The sequence below is a fragment of the Pavona decussata genome, unplaced genomic scaffold (genome assembly GCF_977016875.1).
Source record: "Pavona decussata unplaced genomic scaffold, jaPavDecu1.1 SCAFFOLD_468, whole genome shotgun sequence".
NCBI classification, from domain to species: Eukaryota; Metazoa; Cnidaria; class Anthozoa; order Scleractinia; family Agariciidae; genus Pavona; species Pavona decussata.
This window is the reverse complement of record NW_028145806.1, coordinates 617,365-638,134: the sequence shown is the minus strand read 5'-3', so window position 1 is coordinate 638,134 and position 20,770 is coordinate 617,365. Positions and strand designations below refer to the sequence as shown.

Genomic DNA, 20,770 nt, shown 5'->3' with positions numbered 1-20,770 from the left:
AACTGTATGCGGTGATTGCAAACCTTAACTAATCCTTACAGTAATGTAAGGAGGCTTGAAAAAAAATAAAATGTTATTCCAAAAATATTCTAGTTACAGACGACCGAAAAACTACTTTAAACTAAAGAAACTTGTTCATTGAATGAGGAATTTAAAATATAAATTCCACGAAGTGGCTACTGAATAAAGTAAACACGCAATTTAAATAAGTGATCATGCTGCATATATTAGTCATTCAATTATTCAACACATTATAACACTGCCCAAATATGGTCATGGTGTACTCAATATTCGTCGTCCGTACACAAAAGATATCCTGCGATATACGCAAATTCGTGTTTGGAGGAGAAAAATAACAGAGCCCTTTAAACAAGCAATGACCTCGGAAGATTGTCTCCAGATTTACTGAATAAAACTGTGCTAAAAAAAAATTACCCAGTCGACTGAGTATCAGGCGATATATATACCGTGTGATAATTGTCAATGATCAGCCGTTTCCAAGTTGCAGTCGTCTGTCACACGGTGCCCTCGATAATACAGGATAATTCCGTGGTGATAGTACTCAGTAGTCTAACAGATTACTTTTTAATACCAGACATTAGCAACTTGTTCAGTCACGTTATCAATCTAAAATGCCAATCATAAATAATAGTAGTGCATCTTATGTTGATAAAATAAGAGCTCTATAGAATTAAAGTGTCTTTGTTGTCAGTTGTTATTTTCGTTTTTGTTATATGATAATCCGCAATCCCCTACTTTACCAAGTAACCTCCGACCTTGATTATCAGCCTTTTTTGGCAGACGTTAGGAACCTGCTGGAACACGCTCTGGAAACAAACAAAGGGAGGGAGCTGATACTCCCTTTTAGTGAAGCAAAATACTTTGATTACCTATGATGTCACTCAATTGAAACATATATGATTTGGCTTTTTGATCAGAAACTGATTATGGTAGGAACCGTGAGGGTAGAGTAGATGTATAACCTCTTCAAAACAGAGACAAAGCACATTATAAAGCGCTTTTTACTGCTACATAGATACACAAACGGCCCCTAAATAATGACAGTAAACGGATATAAAAAATGACGTTTTGTTCTAATACTGGGTCAGTGAATAAAAAAAACCGGTTAGCACATCTCCACCAAAATTCTGAGTAATACCCTTAAAACTCGAATAGACTTTCAAGTCCTTTTTAAAAGACGTTCATCAAAATCCCTCTTTTATACAAAATTTAACTATTACTTCAATAGAAAAAAATTTGAATAAGTGAATTGTGCAAAGAAAAAGTATAAAAAAGGCAACTTGCGAGGATAATTAACACTTCCTGTTTGTCTGAAGTAAATGATCACGCTCTTGTAATAAGATCGAGCATGCGTACATACTTATACTTTCAAAGATCTTGCCTCCCGGCCCGTTTAAGCAATAAGGACAGCCAGCTTACTTGAACTGAAAACGACGACTACAGCATGGATGCAATAGACAAATCACACACCAAATGTAGTGACAAATGCAGCAAAGGGTCGCTAGTGGCTCTTGTGATATCAGTATTGCTCGCTATCTTGTTGTTTGTGAGAATCGAGTTCGTACACAGGAAGTCAGAAGCGACAGTAGCCCAGCTTGCATTTCGTATTCAGCGAATTGAGGAAGAAATGCAGGATAAGACGCAGAACAGGATCATGGAAATTCTACCATCAAATGTGATACCAGCGAGTAAAGAGAAAAGAGCAATGGATATTTTGTACTCGGGTAAGTTATTGAACACTTTACTTGATATTTCGAAAGCGCTGTACGTACATTAAGAGGAAGAATCGCAAACACAACGCATGATTTGCTCAATAGTTATTAGATCCTAATGAATAGGAAATGTGCCCTCTCTTACACTGAGTTGTATGATTTGGGGCCAAATTGGCCGGTAGATCCAGACTCCACACAGTCCACAAATATGACACTGGATCTATGAATGCGTACCCTTCAACAATTTTTTATCCACATCTAGACGAGGGGGGGACTTTGTCACCAAACTTAAGGGGTAGGGAGGGGGGTAACCCGTAGTGAGGTTAGACAAGGCCAGGAAAACATGTAGGATCAGCCATTTTATGGTAGCAAGAGATTTTAATTTTTGCACTGAATTTCCTTTCAACACAGTCTGGCAGTTAACTTACCTCACCCTTGAAATTCTGAGCTTAATTTTACCGCTAATAACTTTAAGTGTAATTTAAATGTAAGTCAAATATGTTAATTTTTATTAATCCTTTCTTGTGTTGGAAAATACCAGGGTGCACGTCGATAATTCAGCCCCGTGACAACACTCTGCGTGACCATAATATCTTGTCACTACAGTGTTTCTTATATGTTTTAGAAATTTCTTCTCATTTATTGACAAAAATTACCTTTCTTATAGTATCGTTCATGTTATTAGGCCATATCTGGGTTTTACTATTGGTTTTAATTACTTTTTTTGTGAATTTCGGAGGCTTTCTGAACTTTTGGGCTAGATTTGGGTCTTCCAATCACTTCAGATTTTTTTTATTCAGTCAAATTTTCTACTCTACTTTTCCCTTCGTCTGAGACCTCGCCTTAGTCTTGTTACTGGCCCGCTGATGCCTTGCTATCGGTGTCACTCCTTCTTCTTCCGGGTCGCGTTTATGCGAACTGGTCCTTTGAAGGAAGTGGCTACCTGATACCCTCTTATATTGAAACAAACAATGTAAACAAATTAAAATAATAAAAAATAGTGGCATTTTTTCACGCAATTGATAGGTTAGAAGTTAATGGCGAGTAAAGAACTTATTATAATTATGTCATAATTATATCTAATTTTACCGCTATAATTATATTTAGAGTTTTCAAAACATACAATACACCCTTATCACTTGGCGGCCATGCTGAGTCTCAGGAGAATAAAAAGCTTTGTTTTTGCACGGCAAGCCTCGCGCTAAATTCGTGTCTGGTTGAGGCTTGCCGTGCAAAAACAAAGCTTTTTATTCCCCCGAGACTCAACATGGCTGCCGAGTGATAAGGTTGTATTTAAAGGATTTAAATTTCGATAGCTTAAGCAATTTTCTTGCACTTACAGATTCCGCTCAAACGATCTTGGAGAAAATTTCAGACTTTCACTACCGACAAAGAAGAAACGTCGCCCCGTCAACAAGCCAATTAACCTTACAGCAAATCCGCCAGGAAATTGACGAGAAATTAACTCATGCATGCAGCACCACGGATAAGGTCTGTCAAACAGGTCCACCGGGTCCCCCAGGAGATCCTGGTGCTCTAGGATATCCAGGCTACAAGGGAGAAAAAGGAGCCCCTGGAAAAACTGGCCCTCGAGGGCCTTTGGGTCGTACAGGGCTTCAGGGTATGAGAGGAAAGGAAGGACCTATTGGGCCACAAGGGATCAAAGGCGAGAAAGGTGAAAAAGGTTCCACTGGCTCTCCAGGGCAGAAAGGAGATGTTGGACCGATGGGCCGACCAGGAATCAAAGGGTCGATTGGCTTAAAAGGAAACAAAGGAAGAATGGGAGCTATTGGCATTCAGGGTTCAAAAGGAGAATGTGTTATGGCTCCAAAGATCACTTATGTCCAGGATCGACCTTGTTAGCAAGAATTTGCTAGCAAATTATTTTCGCAATTGTCGCAAATAAAACGGCTTTTAGAAAAGTATAGAAGAAATAGCAAAAATCGCAAAAGCAACAAGACATTTCCTTGCCAAGAGAAAAGACTGAGTGACAAATATCGCAAAAATCGCAAGAATAACAAACGTTAAAAGATTCAAGACGTAGAAAAAGATGAAGGCAAGAAGGGCCCCGAAATGTCCGCAAATATCGCAAAAGTACAAGGATTTTTCTTGCTAACTAAAAACATTCATTACAAATATCGCAAAAATCGCAAGAATAACAAATGTAACAAGATTCAAGACTTAGGATAAGATGAAGGCAAGGAGGGCCCCGAAATGTCCGCAAATATCGCAAATATCGCAAAAGTAACAAGGATTTTTCTTGCTAGCTAAAACCATTCATTATAAATATCGCAAAAATAGCAAGAATAACAAATGTAACAAGATTCAAGACTTAGAAGAAGTTGAAGGCAAGAAGGGCCCCGAAATGTCCGCAAATATCGCAAAAGTAACAAGGATTTTTCTTGCTAGCTAAAACCATTCATTACAAATATCGCAAAAATAGCAAGAATAACAAATGTAACAAGATTCAAGACTTAAGATAAGATGAAGGCAAGAAGGGCCCCGAAATGTCCGCAAATATCGCAAATATCGCAAAAGTAACAAGGATTTTTCTTGCTAGCTAAAACCATTCATTACAAATATCGCAAAAATAGCAAGAATAACAAATGTAACAAGATTCAAGACTTAGAAGAAGTTGAAGGCAAGAAGGGCCCCGAAATGTCCGCAAATATCGCAAATATCGCAAAAGTAACAAGGATTTTTCTTGCTAGCTAAAACCATTTAACAAAATTCTACAGTGGTTGAACAACAACCAACAAGTGAATATTATTAAGATGTGTATGCCCGTTCATTTATTTTAAATAAGGAATATCAGTTACAAACGTGAAGCTACTTATAATTACTGTCAGTAGCAAAACACTGTAATATCAATCAGTGTATGCTTCGTTCTTAATTCCATCAACATACGGCTCAATGCATTGAAAGGAGTTTCGCTCACAGAACGGGGCAAATTTTAGCAACAAACGGAAACGTAAGCAGAACTTTTCATAGCCAGGAACAAAAACAACAACATTCACGGCTTTCGTGAATTTCGCAACCAACACTTTCCCACCCAAACGACACGACTCTTTCTCGGATTATAAACGACTCCAAGCCCATACTTTCCGTCTTATAAAAGGTGACTCAATGCAGTTCCGCCCACAACGTTTCCTCGTTCTTGACACTATAAAATGACAGAAGATTACCTGTCATGGGGCAGTCAACTGTTCACTAGTCATATCCGTCTCCAAGCGTTCTTCATTGCGATTTGTAGCAAACTCGCACAAACGGTTAAAAGGAGAACTGGAACATTTTACTACACTATATGAGTACTTGTAGTAGTTCCGCCTACTGAATTTCTTGGAGACGAAGAAGAACGGCAGATAACCAACTGGTTACGAAAAGACAAAGGGAACTTCCTTCGCCAAAAATACCGTTCTTCCGTCAATCACATCTCCGAAAAAGAGGCAAAAGAAATACAATAATGTATGACAATATTTCAACAACAGTCTGTCGGTGATGAGGAAGAAATTTTAAAAGAAATAGCGGAGATGGAGTACGAAGAAATCCTGCCGAATTTCGACTTGAATTTGGACCTAATAATTGATAAGTAAGAATGTGTTGCAACACCCATGACAAGGACCCTGAACTATATGCAACATTTCTTTCATTTGGACATATAGTTTACCAATTGCACATTTTGGTAAATAGATTTTTATGAGTTTTTTACCTGACTGTTTTCACCGATTTTACTTGGTGTAATGAGTGTCAAAACAACCGTGGTCGGCCCGTTAATATTCGTTATATTTCTTATTTGATGATTGTAGATACCTTAGGCGGAATGAATAATGGCCATTCCTGACTGCTGTTATGGTTTGTGATGAATTACTTATATAATAAAGATAGATATTTATCAACGACAAATTATGGTGGCCTTTGGTTATTTTCGGACTTTAGAGTAATTCTTCCCAAACCGCTTGTTTCAATCACCTTTCATTGTTGTCACCTTTACAAAAATAATGAACTTATAACCGAATGTGACGTTTCAAGTTCTTACAAGTGTTCAAAAAACTTTTCAGGAGATAAACCCGTAAAATTTACTACTTTCCGGTAAACGTAAAAAAACAAAAACGCTCAAGACAACGCGCGGTCTTATGGGAAACTTTTATTCATTGCTATCAATATACACAGTATGCTTAAATAGTGCGGCTACAAAAATAATTTACTACAACAAAATGATAACAGGCAAATGTCTAGAGTACTTCAATTCTGTTAATCCTTAGTCCCAGTGTCGGCAGGTTTAAAAATTCAAGGCCAAAGAAAGTTAATAATGGAAATTCACATCTCGTGACGATTGTATCTTACAAAGCAATTAAACTTCAGCGCCAAATAATCTTGCAAAACTTCCTGTTGTCCAGTCGTGTGTGTTACAATCGGAAAATAAAAACACAGTAGAAAGTAATGAGTAGATAATTATGAATAATAAACATTGCTTTGTGATCCGTGAACTCTGTTTAATTAATCTTTTTTAAGATCATTTTCCTAGGACTCAGTTTATTATCTGTATAACAATGGAACCTCCTCTGTTCAAGCGATATACCCTTGGGACCGAGTTAATAAAACCTTGTCTTTGACACGCCTGCATGCCAGCCCTATTAAGACATCAGTAGCCGACATTAAACAAAAAAATCATTTAAATCACACCTTAGCGGTAACGCGCTCTATTTCATTCCAAACAATACCGCTTACAACCAAGCACATATTTAAGCATACATCCTTTTACAGCCGGCGCATTTAACATTTGGCTGTCAATCGTGGTGGAAGGAATTGACTGTCACGGTATCCTGAACGATGGCGACCATGTTGCTTATGCCTTCAACTTCTTCTAAATCTTGAATCTTGTTACATTTGTTATTCTAACGATTTTTGCGATATTTGTAGTGAATGGTTTTTGCTAGCAAAAAAAAATCCTTGTTACTTTTGCGATATTTGCGATATTTGCGGACATTTCGGGGCCCTTCTTGCCTTCATCTTCTCTTAAGTCTTGAATCTTGTTATATTAGTTATTCTTGCAATTTTTGCGATATTTCTAATGAATGGTTTTTGCTAGAAAGGAAAATCCTTGTTACTTTTGCGATATTTGCGATATTTGCGGACATTTCGGGGCCCTTCTTGCCTTCAACTTCTTCTAAAACTTGAATCTTGTTACATTTGTTATTCTTGCGATTCTTGCGATATTTGTAATGAATTGTTTTTGCTAGCAAGAAAAATCCTTGTTACTTTTGCGATATTTGCAGACATTTCGGGGCCCTTCTGGCCTTCAACTTCTTCTAAGTCGTGGATCTTGTTACATTTGTTATTCTTGCTATTTTTGCGATATTTGTAATGAATGGTTTTTGCTAGCAAGGAAAATCCTTGTTACTTTTGCGATATTTGCGATATTTGCGGACATTTCGGGGCCCTCCCTGCCTTCATCTTCTCCTAAGTCTTGAATCTTGTTACATTTGTTATTCTTGCCATTTTTGCGATATCTGTAATGAATGGTTTTTGCTAGCAAGGAAAATCCTTGTTACCTTTGCGATATTTGCGATATTTGCGATATTTGCGGACATTTCGGGGCCCTTCTTGCATTCAAGTTCTTTTAGGTCTTGAATCTTGTTACATTTGTTATTCTTGCGATTTTTGCGATATTTGTAATGAACGGTTTTAGCTAGCAAGGAAAATCCTTGTTACTTTTGCGATATTTGCGATATTTCCGGACATTTCGGGGCCCTTCTTGCCTTCAGCTTCTCTTAAGTCTTGAATCTTGTTATATTAGTTATTCTTGCCATTTTTGCGATATTTGTAATGAATAGTTTTTGCTAGCAAGGAAAATCCTTGTTACTTTTGCGATATTTGCGGACATTTCGGGGCCCTTCTTGCCTTCAACTTCTTTTAAAACTTGAATCTTGTTACATTTGTTATTCTTGCGATTCTTGCGATATTTGTAATGAATGGTTTTTGCTAGCAAGGAAAACCCTTGTTACTTTTGCGATATTTGCGGACCTTTCGGGGCCCTTCTTGCCTTCAAGTTCTTCTAAGTCTTGAATCTTGTTACATTTGTTATTCTTGCGATTTTTGCGATATTTGTAATGAATGGTTTTTGCTAGCAAGGAAAATCCTTGTTTACTTTTGCGATATTTGCGAACATTTCGGGGCCCTTCTTGCCTTTAAGTTCTTCTAAGTCTTGAATCTTGTTACATTTGTTATTCTAGTGATTTTTGCGATACTTGTAATGAAAGGTTTTAGCTAGCAAGGAAAATCTTTGTTACTTTTGAGAAAATTGTTTGCTAGCAAATTCTTGCTAACAAGGTCGATCCTGGACATATCTCCCAAAGATCGTTGTATTTCCAGAGTCCTTGGATGTCTTCATGAACAAACAGGCGACATTTTACTGTTGGGTTCAGGGTGTTACGTCTATTACCATAACTTGGAGGAAGCTTGGACGTTCCGCTAGCATTGATACTTTTACACAGAATGGAAATGGTGTCCTTCGTATCAGCAATGTAACAAGATCACATGTTGGACTGTTTATGTGCACTGCATCCACAAGTCATGGAATTCTTAAGGCCGTGAGCAGTTTAGGATTAAAAGGTTCGGAAAGTGTAATACAGTCTTCTTCGTCTGCTTAAACGTTTGTTGCTTTCGACCTTTCTTGAATTTTTGACGTGAAGAGTAATATTCAACAACCATTTCACGTCTTTTAATTTTTCCTATGCATTGATTCAGGACTTTAAAATTTGTATATTGAAGAAACACAAAAAAGGCAGAAAATCTTGTTGAACGCTTCTCATTGGTTCTTTTGTTTGTTGTTGTATTGAGATTTTTGTCACCTGATCAGAAGGGATAACTACTGAGCTAGTCAACCGGATGAAACCATACTGTAGGGTCCCTCTTTTAGCGACAAAATCAGCCCATCTTTCTTTTTTAGGCAATGGTGACTTTTAATGGCTCTATGTCAAATCTTGGGCAGAAGTGAGGTTAACATTTTTCCTTTCCTTTGTAGAGCCACCAATGCTTACGTTAAGGCCCAGCTCAGTTCTTCGAGTAAGGCGAGGATCCACTGTTAACGTTTGTTGTAAGGCTAAAGGTTCTCCTCCTCCCAAGATAGAGTGGTCACGTGCTCAGTCGTCTCCAAACGCAATAGTGTTGTTTCAGGAAAACGGATGCCTCGCTATAAATACGGCTAAAGTAAAACCTATTGAGAGTTATATTTGCCGCGCCACAAACAGCTACGGAGTAACGCAAACAACAACTACATTTATTACGTCACCAGGTAGGGTTTTTTACATCCGTTATAACCTTATTTGGGTTACCTTTCACGACCTTGTCGTCTATCACCTTATTTCCTCTTTCTTAACAGTCTATGGTTTCCCATTAACACATTATGCCCCACTTGAAGGATTTCTCCTCGCAGAGTATATTCTCCAATTGAAAAATAAAGTCTTTACAAAAGGAAAGCAGGCCGGGCAAAGTCACGCTAATATCAGAATACATCAAACATGAATTTTAGGATTTTTTTTTCGCAAATGCATAAATTGCGTAAATAACTGCAAGGGGCTTTGTTCTTCTTCTTCTTCTTCTTCTTCTTCTTCTTTTTCTTCTTCTTCATCATCATCATCTTCTTCTTCTTCTTCTTCTTCTTCTTCTTCTTCTTCTTCTTCTTCTTCTTCTTCTTCTTCTTCTTCTTCTTCTTCTTCTTCTTCTTCTTCTTCTTTCTGATTACTAGTTTGTATACTTTAACAATAAGCTACAGTAGACTCGTGGGAGCTAAGGCCATTAAACTAGGTTCATGAGACAAACATCTTCGCGGTAGATATAGCAGCTCCAAGATTTTGCTACAGCTTTTTTGAATGTAATTTCATTGCGTTACTCTGGTTCTGTCCAGCTCTTTTGGAGGTAATCCCTATTCAGTATTCGTTTCCGGAACCTTAGGCTAATGAGGCTACGGTAATGACAAATTATTTAATGAAGTTGGTGGATTTATTATAATGTATATTAGTCTAATATTTGATGCATTGTTTACTTGATCACTGAAAAGCCTCATGTGTGAATGTGTTCAATAAATATGTATGCCGGTGTGTGTATTTTTGTATGTATTTTCTAAACGTTTGCCTTTGAGGTCCACAAACTACAGCGATAACGTCGTATCACATAAAAACAATTACCATTTGTTCCTCACACTCATCATCTTGGATCCACCATCTTGATATATCGATATCACCAAAAGCGCAGAAAACTGTCCGAAATGGTTCAAAATTTCTCAAATGTAAAAAATTGCTAAAAATAATTTTTTTTCCTCGTGAAAAGGTAAAAAACCAAATATGGAAAAGAAAGAGCAATGCAACATCAAGTCATATAATCAATCAATTTTTGATATCAAATTGTTACCAAATAAATTTAAATAAACCAAGTTTGGTGGTGTTTGCCTTCATATTAAAATAGTTGTGGATAATCGGGAGTCAACGGACAATTTGGCTGAAAGCTGGAAATTAATGTGTTTTTATTTCTAGAATCTTGTCAGGATATTGTTTCAAAAACTTTACCAAGCGGACGGTATAAACTAGAAATAAACTCCCAAGAATTTGAGGTAAGCCTCATGTATTAATTAAAACATAAATTTCACTTGTGTAAATGTATACGAATTCAACTTGCAGTTGTAGGTTACTCATGTTGAAACGCTTGTATCTTTAAGGGTGGTATCAGTCAAATAAATTGGCAAAGTCGCGATACTGCCAATGTTGGGCGAAAGCCACCTACCGTAACGTCGCTGTTGTTGTCATAGCAACCCGAGGTTTCTGCCGCTTTTTGAGCGCAATTCCATCTAACCTGCGATTTTTTTATTTTTATTTTATTTTTTGTTCTTTTCAGAGGGATGAGATGTAGGGAGGGAAAGCATGATCGCAGGTTAAATGACATTGCATTATGGTTCTTTCCGCGAGCATTCGTGTGTTTCTCGTTTATCTTCAACCTGCGCGAGGAAAAACTATCAGGGCAATTTAGGGCTAACTTGGCCAATTCATTAGGGGGTGGGAGTCATTTTTGATGGCTTTTGTTGAGAGTTCATTGTTAATCATGGAGGTCGTTGGTGGTCGTTTGTGACCATTTTAAAATTAAACTTGGAATTGACAAAGAAAAAAATCAAAGTATATATATGCGTTCACCAGATATAGTTATTATCATTCTCAACGCTCTACTTCAAACGTATGAAATTGAAACACCTTTGTAACTTAAAGTGCCTATGAACTGAAAATTGTTTTTATTTAGTTTTAAAGATTAACTAAAAAATGCAGGTTTCCAAAGTTTGAGAACTCTAGGCTTAAAAATGACGATTTTATAAGCCTTCAAAGTCGTGCTATTTTACCCTAAAAAATGGTCAGGGGAATGGGCCGAGATTTTTCTAAATTCACAAACCCGTGACGACACTTTATTGCCACGGGTTTGTTTGCGTTGTCAAAGTGCCTTGTTGGGAAGTGAGCGAGCTTGGAAGGAAACATGTCTAGCGTTTAAGAAATGAGCGAATTTTCAGATATGTCGGGTAACCCCGTGGACGAAGATGTCGAAGAGGGAAACGATGAAGACTACGATGTAATTTATAGCGAAATTACGCCATATCAAGACGAACCTCTGGCCCAAGTTGACGCTGGCGACGAGAATACGGGAGAGGAAATCAAAGTCGACGAAGAATTAGACGAAGATGGCCTTACACCAACAGGGCTTACAATGTTTAAGTCAGAATCATGTATCAAAACAAAAACCTTTCTCGCAACAATATCGGCGACGGCGATCGCAGAGAAGGTCGTGAAACAATGACCATGAGGTGTAAAAACAGAAGCATGAAACTTGTCTCACCCGTCGTCTACTTCGCTCGCTAAGTTCTTCTTGACCTGCTGGAGTAGTAGTATCCCTCGTTGGGATCGCGTCCTTTTTCAGGCAATACTTTACTTTCATCCCCGCGGCCCCCATGCTGCTTAGAACGCATAAACTGCGTTCATAACACGAATCCTCGAAATGAGCCGAACAGAGTGAAGTGTATTTTGACGTCGGGTTCTTGAAATCATGCCTATGTCTACGGACAAACTGGACCCATTTGGCCCTCACAGCCGCATCAGCGGGAAATTGGTACATTAGTATACCCGGGGTAAACGATCTGTTTTGGCAGCTTTGCTGGTTTGGCGTACCAGCAACGCAATACCGCCCTCGCTGGCTCTTTTCCTCCATATTGCGGGAACGAATCTGGCAACAAAGTGACGTCAGAGGTTGATATCACGTGGTATTTTGGCCGCGCGATTCAAATACCATTTTTGAGAGTAAAATAGCACGACTTTAAAGGCTTGTAAAATCGTCATTTTTAAGTCTACAGTTCTCAAACTTTGGAAACCTGTATTTTTAAAGGTAAACTTTAAAACTAAATGAAAACAATTTTCGGTTCATAGGCACTTTAATAGAAGCAAAATAGTTTTTCAACGTGATCGATTGACAAACTGTAAATCGTGACACCATTACCACAATTTCACTTCTTCTCAGCTTCAGAAAGCAACTTAATAGTTCTGAGAGGTACAAACAGAATTTAACAACCTTTTCTTCAAATGTTTTAACCTACTTCCGTCTCGTGTAATCTATGCTTATTTTCTGTATTCCTTTGGTGTGTTGCTCTCTCTATAGGTTCTCATTACAAAGACTGAAAGTTATCCTGTTCAAAGTCCTTATGAGACTAAACTTCGCGGTATAATTGACAACTTGCACGTACTTTTTTTGAATATTAGGTGTTGCACTATACCAATACAGTTAATGCAATGTCAGATAGGAACAAGAGGGTCAACTTCAACTCTCTTTATGTAAACCAAATATCGGAGTTTCCAGTTATCAGGATACAAAACAATTCCTTGACTTTTCCATGAGTTTTTACTGACCACAAACCAATTTTCACTGATCATCCAAGAGAAATCCTCCGACAAGAAACGGCCAGCGATAAAGGCACAGTCAAATCACTTCCTTCATGCCTACTTTTTTAAACGACATTACCTTTGCTAACAAGGAATTCTTCTGCATAGCTTGCGGTTAGACAAAAATAGAATTTATTGACATTTCATCGACTTTAAGGTACAATTTAGAATCTACCTGACTTGATGCATAATTCCCTGACTTTCCCTGACCATGCCGATGATTCGCATGCTAGGATCATCCTACCTCCATGGAAACAAGCCCGTTGTTTCTCATCACTGCAAAATCCTGTAAAATTTCATGGCAGGAATTAACCAAAGCACGACGAAACCGCCTTGCGTTTAAAAGCAATATTTCTGAGTTATCAAACAAAGTCCTCTCCTGTGCTGATCTGTTATTATATAAGTTGAGAAATACAGTATAGTCAACCGTATTTTTTTATCTCATAATCAAGAAACAACAACAAATAAGCAAACACTTAGTTTTAAAGATTTAAGTGGTCGTTCATCCCCACTGAAACAAAGTATGGGAAGTTGCATTGTAGAAATATTGCCTAGTTAAATTTGGCAACTCTTCAGCCGGAAATGGACCAAACTCTGACCAATAAATAGAAAACGTACAACAAAAACACCGATGTTTGATATAACATGCGGTAATCATATTGGCTATCCTGTCCATTATATAATTTATGAAACGAATTAATTATTAAACCTAAAGAAGGCGCCGCTCTGGCTTGAACAGTCTGCACTAAAACTAGCGAATATTATGATACAAAAGAACTAAACTACTGGATCTTGAATTCTATGAAAGTCGATCGCAGTATATGGAATTTCATACATTTGAACTGCGGAAGAAAGAGCGAATAAGTAAATGATCATCGCAGTTATATACACAACTAAAGCAGTTGCGAAAAAAAAGCCTAAATAAATTATGCTTAAAAGGGTTCAAGCCTGCGACGATCATTCACCGATTTATTCCCTAACTCTATGCAGGAAAGATGACTTGGGTTGCGTTCTCACCAGCCATCACGTAATATCGAGTGAAATCTTGCACTAATAATGTAAGTTTTCAATCAAGAACTTAAAAAAAAACTTCACACACAGCTTCAGAAATACATGCTCAGAGAACTGGTAAGATAGAAAGATATTAAAATACAGCTTACAAGAAATTTACAACATAAACCATGACATAGGACGAGATGCAAACATTAAATTGCACATGTTATTTGTAGACGGTAAATTGGAAATCATACAGGCGCTGTGGTGTAGTGGTTTGTGCTTCGTTTGATTTTCGGTCGGAAGATCGGAGGATTGTTGGTTCCAGGTTGTGTTGGTCTCTTTATTATTGTGTTGTTTCCTTACACAAAAATCTTCACTCCACATTAGTTCTCTTCCCCCTGATGCATAATAAAAGTTCTTGGACCCCCATCCCTCCCTACTCACGACCGAGAACAAGTCCTAAACACGCTTTTATTTGCTGTAGTAGATAGATAAAGAGAAACTTAGGACATTCTCAAACTACCCTCAGTTAAGCATAAAAAAAAATCACAATCCCACCCAAAATCAAAATACTTTCTTACACTAAAAAAATCAGCATAAAAAATCAAAAAAAATCAAAAAAAATCAAAAATCCGACCACTTTTTTCAAAAAAAGTGGTCCAAATCAAGTCTCCCTTGATTTTGCGTAAAAAATTCTGGTAAATGCAAAATTCAAAAAAAAAAAAAAAATTCCAAAAAAAATTTCAAGTAAAATGCAAAACTCAGAAAGGCAAAGAAAATCAAGAAAATCTGAAAAACCAATGGGAAAAAAGGGATGGCTTGAATTGGTCCAAATTTGCAGAGAAAACCAAGAAGTTATTGAAATGATAAGAAAAAACTACGAAGATATTCTGACAGTTCAACAAGAGAAAGAACTCGATGAAATACAATATAACAATCCTGAAAAAGTTAAAGAATATTTGGAAAAATTCATGGAAAATTATGGGATAAAAAATTAACTGAAATTTTGATTTTCACAGAATTTCTCTGAAAATCACTCTCTTTTGAAATCATATTTAACATCCTCAATCTCAATTTTTCCATTTTTCACAGCATCAGCAATTCGGCTTGCTGATATTTTCAGTTTATCCAACGCTTGTTTTCTTGTGTCGAATTCAAGTCTTTTATTTGGTGACTCAAAAACAAATTGTCTCAAGTTTTTTTGTTTTGAAGGAAAACCAAAAGCTATTTTGAGTTCATCGTTCATCGTTTGTGTATGCCAATTTGTTCTGAATTTTTTTTTTTATTTGCCATTTTCAAAAGACTTGCATGAGTTGGATAAACTGTGATTTCATCACTTTTTGAAATTATTTGGTTCAAATAATCCAATGATGAACCATTGAAAGAAATGTCAATAAGATCTTTTCCACTCACAAAAATTTTTAATTCAATTTGTTCTTTTTCCATTTTATATATTTTTAAAAAAAATGTAAAAAAATAGAAAATTCAAGAAAAATTAAAAAAAAACATTTAAAAAAAATATATATAAAATGGACAGACTGAAAGTTCCAGAATTAAAAGCTGAAGCAAAAAGTCTTGGACTCAGAAGTTACAGTAGATTGAGAAAAGCAGAATTAATTAATGTTATCAATCAAGCTCATGAACGAGAACGCGAAAGAGTCCGAAATCTCACACCTATTTTCGATGAACCAGTTCCAGAAATGAATTCACAAATTATCCAACCAACAAGAGCAGTGAGAAAAAATCCAGAAGAAAGACAAAGAAGAAAAGAGGCAAATGAAGAAACAAAAAGAGAAATCAGAGAACTCGAGGAAATGCTTGGATTGAGAAGGCCAACGCAACCACCACCTCTAAACATCAAAATATCAACACCCGAAGAATTCGAAAAAGAGGAAAAAATCTCAAAATTGAAAGAAATAAATAGAATAAGAGGAAAAATCCAAGAAACAGCAACAGCATTGAGTGGTTTTGCAAGGCAATTTAGAATTGAAACAGAAGGAAATTTTAATGAAAGAGAATTTTTGCAATTTGTCAAACCAGATGTTTTGCGAATAATGAGAGAAAATCAGCAAACAAGGGTGAGACTCATTCTCAATTGCTATATGACAAGAACTGATTTGACCAACGGAAATGTTATAACTGCTTATCCATATTTTCATTCTCAAACAATTGAAAATTTGGAAGGGATAAATGAATCAGAAATCATTGACTCTATGATTGAAACAATCGAAGAAAGATTTCAAAATTTTAATAATAAAGGATCAAATTGGGTTCTTGAAAGAGTTCTGTCACTTGACGTTCAAATGACACAATACATTCCCCTAAGAGGGAGATCATATATCCCATTGCCAAAAATTCTAGCAAACAAAAAAGCAATTATCAACATGAAAAATAATGATAATGAATGTTTCAAATGGTGCGTCACCAGGGCACTTTTTCCTGTCAATAAACATCCTGAAAGAATTGACAAAAATCTCAGGGAAAATTCAAAAAGACTCAATTGGAATGGCCTGAAATTCCCAATTGATGTGAAACAAGTAACACATTTTGAAAAATCAAATCAAAACATTTCAATCAATGTCTTTGGATTTCAAGAAGTTGTTTATCCTCTTAAAATATTCAAAGCTCCAGAAAGGCAACACCAAATCAATCTTCTTTTGATTGCTGATGAAGAAAAAAAGCATTATTGTCTCATCAAAGACATGAGCAAGCTGTTGTCAAGTCAAATTACAAAACACAATGGATCAATTCATATTTGTTTAAGATGCTTGAATGCTTTTCAAACAAATGAAAAACTCGAAAAACACAAAGAAATTTGTCAAAGCAATGAATTCATTGTAATGCCAAAAGAGGAAACTTTCATCGAATTCAAAAATCACTTTCGCTCACAAAAAATGCCATTTGTCATTTATGCTGATTTTGAGTCTCTTGTTGAACAAATCAGTGAATGTCAACCGAATCCAGAAAAATGTTTTACCAACCAGTTTCAAAAGCACAAACCTTGTGGGTTTTGTTATCAAATCAAATGCTCTTTTAACGAAAAGCTTTCAAAAACTGTGGAATATCGAATGAAAAATGAGGAAGAAGATATCTCTCAAATATTTGTTGAAATGATTGAAGATGATATCACAAGGATTCAAAATATTCCATCAAAACCCTTGGTAATGACACAAAATGATTGGGAAGATTTCAATAAATCAACAAAATGTTGGATCTGCTAAGAAGAATTCGAAGAAGATGATAAAAAAGTCAGAGATCACTGTCACTTCCCTGGGAAATTCCGTGGAGCAGCTCACAATTCATGCAATCTCCAATTCAGAAAGCCATGGTTTACTCCAGTAATTTTTCACAATCTTCAAAACTATGATGCTCATCTTTTCATAAAAAATCTTGGAAAAACTGAAGGTGACATCAGGTGCATTCCAAACAACGAGGAAAAATACATTTCATTCACAAAAAAAATTATTGTGGGAAGCTGGATTGACAAAGAAGGAAAAGAACATTTGATCCGACATGACATCAGATTCATTGATTCTTTCAAATTCATGGCATCTTCTCTTGATGCATTGGTCAAGAATCTGGAAAGAGACAAAAAGATTGAAACAAAAAAAAAGTCTTTTGAGAGAAAAATTGAAAGAAAGAGGAAAAACTTTGAAAGAAGAAAAACTTTCTGAAGAAGAAAAAGAAGAACTCAGTGAAAAACTGGATCTTCTTTCAAAAAAAGGAGTTTATCCTTATGACTTCATGGACAACTTCAACAAATTTCAAGAAACAAATCTTCCCCCAAAAGAAAAATTTTATTCAAAACTCAACGATGAACACATCACACAACAAGACTTTGAGCATGCGCAAAAAGTTTGGAAAACTTTCAACTGCAAAAACATGGGAGATTATCACGATCTCTATCTCAAAACAGATGTTCTTCTTCTTGCTGATGTTTTCGAGGAATTCAGGAATGTTTGCCTTGAAAACTATGAACTCGATCCAGCATGGTATTTCACATCCCCTGGCCTTGCATGGGATGCAGCTTTGAAAAAAAACAAAGTCAAACTCGAACTTCTCACAGACATTGACATGCTTCAAATGATTGAAAAAGGCACCAGAGGCGGCGTTTCAGTGATTTCAAACAGACCTGGAAAAGCAAACAACAAATACATGGGAAAAGATTTCAACCCAGAAAAACTTTCCACATTTATCCCTTATCTTGACGCAAACAACCTTTATGGCTGGGCAATGTGTGAGCCTTTGCCTGTTGGAGGATTTGAATGGGTTGATGAAAAACAATTTGAAAATTGGCAAAATTTCCCCTGCATTCTTGAAGTTGACTTAGATTACCCAAAAGAACTTCATGACCTCCACAATGATCTTCCACTTGCTCCTGAGAGAATGATTGTTAATGGAGTTGAAAAACTAATTCCAACTCTAAACAACAAAGAAAAGTATGTGATTCATCACAGAAATCTCAAACAATATCTCAAAATGGGACTCAAACTCAAAAAGATTCACAGAATCATCAAATTTAAAGAAGAACCTTGGTTGAAATCTTATATTGAACTCAACACAAAACTCAGAGCAAATGGAAAGAATGATTTCGAAAAAGATTTTTTCAAACTCATGAACAATTCTGTTTTTGGAAAAACCATGGAAAACATCAGGAAGAGAGTGGATATCAAATTGGTCAACAACAGAAAGTCAGCATTGCGATTTGCAGCAAAACCAAACTTTGAAAGTTGCACAATCTTTGATGAAAATCTGATTGCAATTCACATGAAAAGAGTGAAACTTCTTTTCAACAAACCAGTTTATTGTGGAATGTCGATTCTTGACGTCTCAAAAACTCTTGTTTTTGACTTTCATTATGATTACATCAAACCAAAGTTCAAAGAAAAAGCAAAACTCCTTTTCACCGACACTGATTCTCTTTGTTATGAAATTGAAACAGAGGACTTTTTCAAGGATATTTCTCAGGATGTTTTTGAAAAGTTTGACACATCAAATTTTCCAAAGATTCACCCATCAGGAATCAAAACTGGAGTCAACAAAAAAGTCATTGGAATGATGAAAGACGAAGCTGGAGGAAAAATCATTGAAGAGTTTGTTGGACTCAGAGCAAAACTTTATTCTGTGAAAATGTATGAAGGAAAGGAAGAAAAAAGGGCAAAGGAATCAAAAAATCAGTCATCAAAAAAACAATCACTCACCAAGATTACAAAGATTGTCTCATTTCAGGAAAAAAACAAATGAGATCAATGAATATCATCAGATCACATAAACACGAAATTTTCACAGAAACAGTCAACAAGATTGCTCTTTCTGCAAATGATGACAAGAGAGTCATAAGAGAGGATGGAATTCACACATTTGCACATGGGTATGCCGCCTTTGGCGACCGACTCTTCGAGTCTTTATAAAATGACAAAATGAATCCAGAAAACATTCCATTCAATGCTTTGATTGTTGGTCCAACAAATTCAGGAAAAACAACTTTTATTGTGAATCTTCTCAAAGAAACATTCAATAAAAAATTTGATTTCATTTTCCTCCTTTGTCCAACCTTCGTCAACAACAAAACCTGGGATAATTTTGCTGAGAATGACAAAGATTTTTTCATTATCATCCCAGAACACCATCAAATCAATGACTGGCTTAAAATAATCTCTTTTGCTTTCGAAGGAACAAACACATTGATCATTCTCGATGATTGCGCTTCATCAAAAGATGTGAAAAAAAGGACAAATGAACTTGTGAAACTTGCTTTTTCTGCAAGACATTCAGGAATCAGCGTTTGGGTTCTCACTCAACAAATGTCAAGCATAGCAAAACCTTTCAGAGAAAACATTGCTTCTTTGATTCTTTTTTTCACTCCATCAGCAAAAGACATGAAAACAGTCTTCGAAGAATTCGCAGGAGATTTAACAAAAGATGAAAAGGAAAAATACATGAAAGAGTTGAAAGAAGTCAAATTTTCTCATCTTGATTTCTCCCTCAGACATCCTTTTGAAATTTCTTTGAACTGAAAAAAATTTCCACTTCATTTAAAATGGAAATCCAAGCGAACGAATCAATTAATGAAGTCATGGCGCTTCTTGAAACTGAACCCCAACCCATTGAAACAGATCACAGAGAAAATCTTGCCATTTTGGCAGCAAGTGGTCAATGCAAGGAAATGATTGGAGTTGAACTCACACAAGATCAAATCAAAAGACTTTCAAAGAAAGATGTTGAAAAATATTTCAAAAGATACGAAGCTTCCTTGTCTTCAAAAACTTGTGGTGCAATTGTTGAAACATTTTTGCAAGCCAGTGCAAAAGCACTTTGTTTTTTTCTTCCTCTTGACCAAGAAAAGTTTTTGAGTGGGTTGAAAAATGATTTTATTGTCAACAGAGAACTCAATTTGATTGCTGGAAGTCTTTATTTGAAATACGGAAAATACATGGCTGCTGCGAGTGCAAGTCTTTTGGCAGCAAACAGTTTGAAACTTGAAGAAGCGAACAAAGTGAGCGCGCGAAGCGAAGAAGCGAAGCGAAGCGAAGAACCTGTGAAAGAAATTGAAGAAGAACTTGATAAGAACATGTGAAAAAAATTTAAGAAGAACTTGATAAGAACTTGAAAAAGAACTTGAAAAGAACCTGTGAAAGAACTTGAAAAAGAACTAAAAAAACTCAAAAATATTTTATTTTTATTTTTATATAAAATGGAAAGTCTTCAATCATTATCAGCCAGAGTTCTTGCAAAAAATGATTTCAACGAGAATTTTTTTCACAAAAAGCTCATGTGTCACTAGGAAATCAGAAATGCAAAAAAACAAGAAATTTTCGATCAATTCAGTGTTTATGAAAATTTATGTCTTGAAATTGAAAAAATCCATGATAACACTTATGAAATTTCCGTAAAATATTATAGCTTTATTATTTCAGCAACAAATGGACAATATAATGATTTGTTTGATGAAATTGAAGAAATTTTAGAACCAAATTATGAAAAAAATTATCAAGATCCTGATGAAATCAGAGAATTTTTAAATGAGTCAATTGAAATTCTTGATTGGATAAGAGAAAACGAAAAATCAATTTAAAA

General features: G+C 36.0%; 1 protein-coding gene across 1 annotated transcript in view; it reads left to right on the top strand.

Annotated features, from left to right (window-relative positions):
- Positions 1–1,348: 1,348 nt before the first annotated feature.
- LOC146450320 (uncharacterized) overlaps positions 1,349–20,770 on the top strand; it is a 141,118-nt gene continuing 121,696 nt past the window's right edge. The window contains exons 1-5 of the mRNA XM_085100437.1: positions 1,349–1,745; positions 3,076–3,569; positions 8,093–8,345; positions 8,758–9,027; positions 10,265–10,341. Of these exons, the coding sequence (XP_084956563.1) occupies positions 1,466–1,745; positions 3,076–3,569; positions 8,093–8,345; positions 8,758–9,027; positions 10,265–10,341 (1,374 nt within the window). The 5' untranslated portion in view covers positions 1,349–1,465. The remainder of the gene's footprint in view (positions 1,746–3,075; positions 3,570–8,092; positions 8,346–8,757; positions 9,028–10,264; positions 10,342–20,770) is intronic.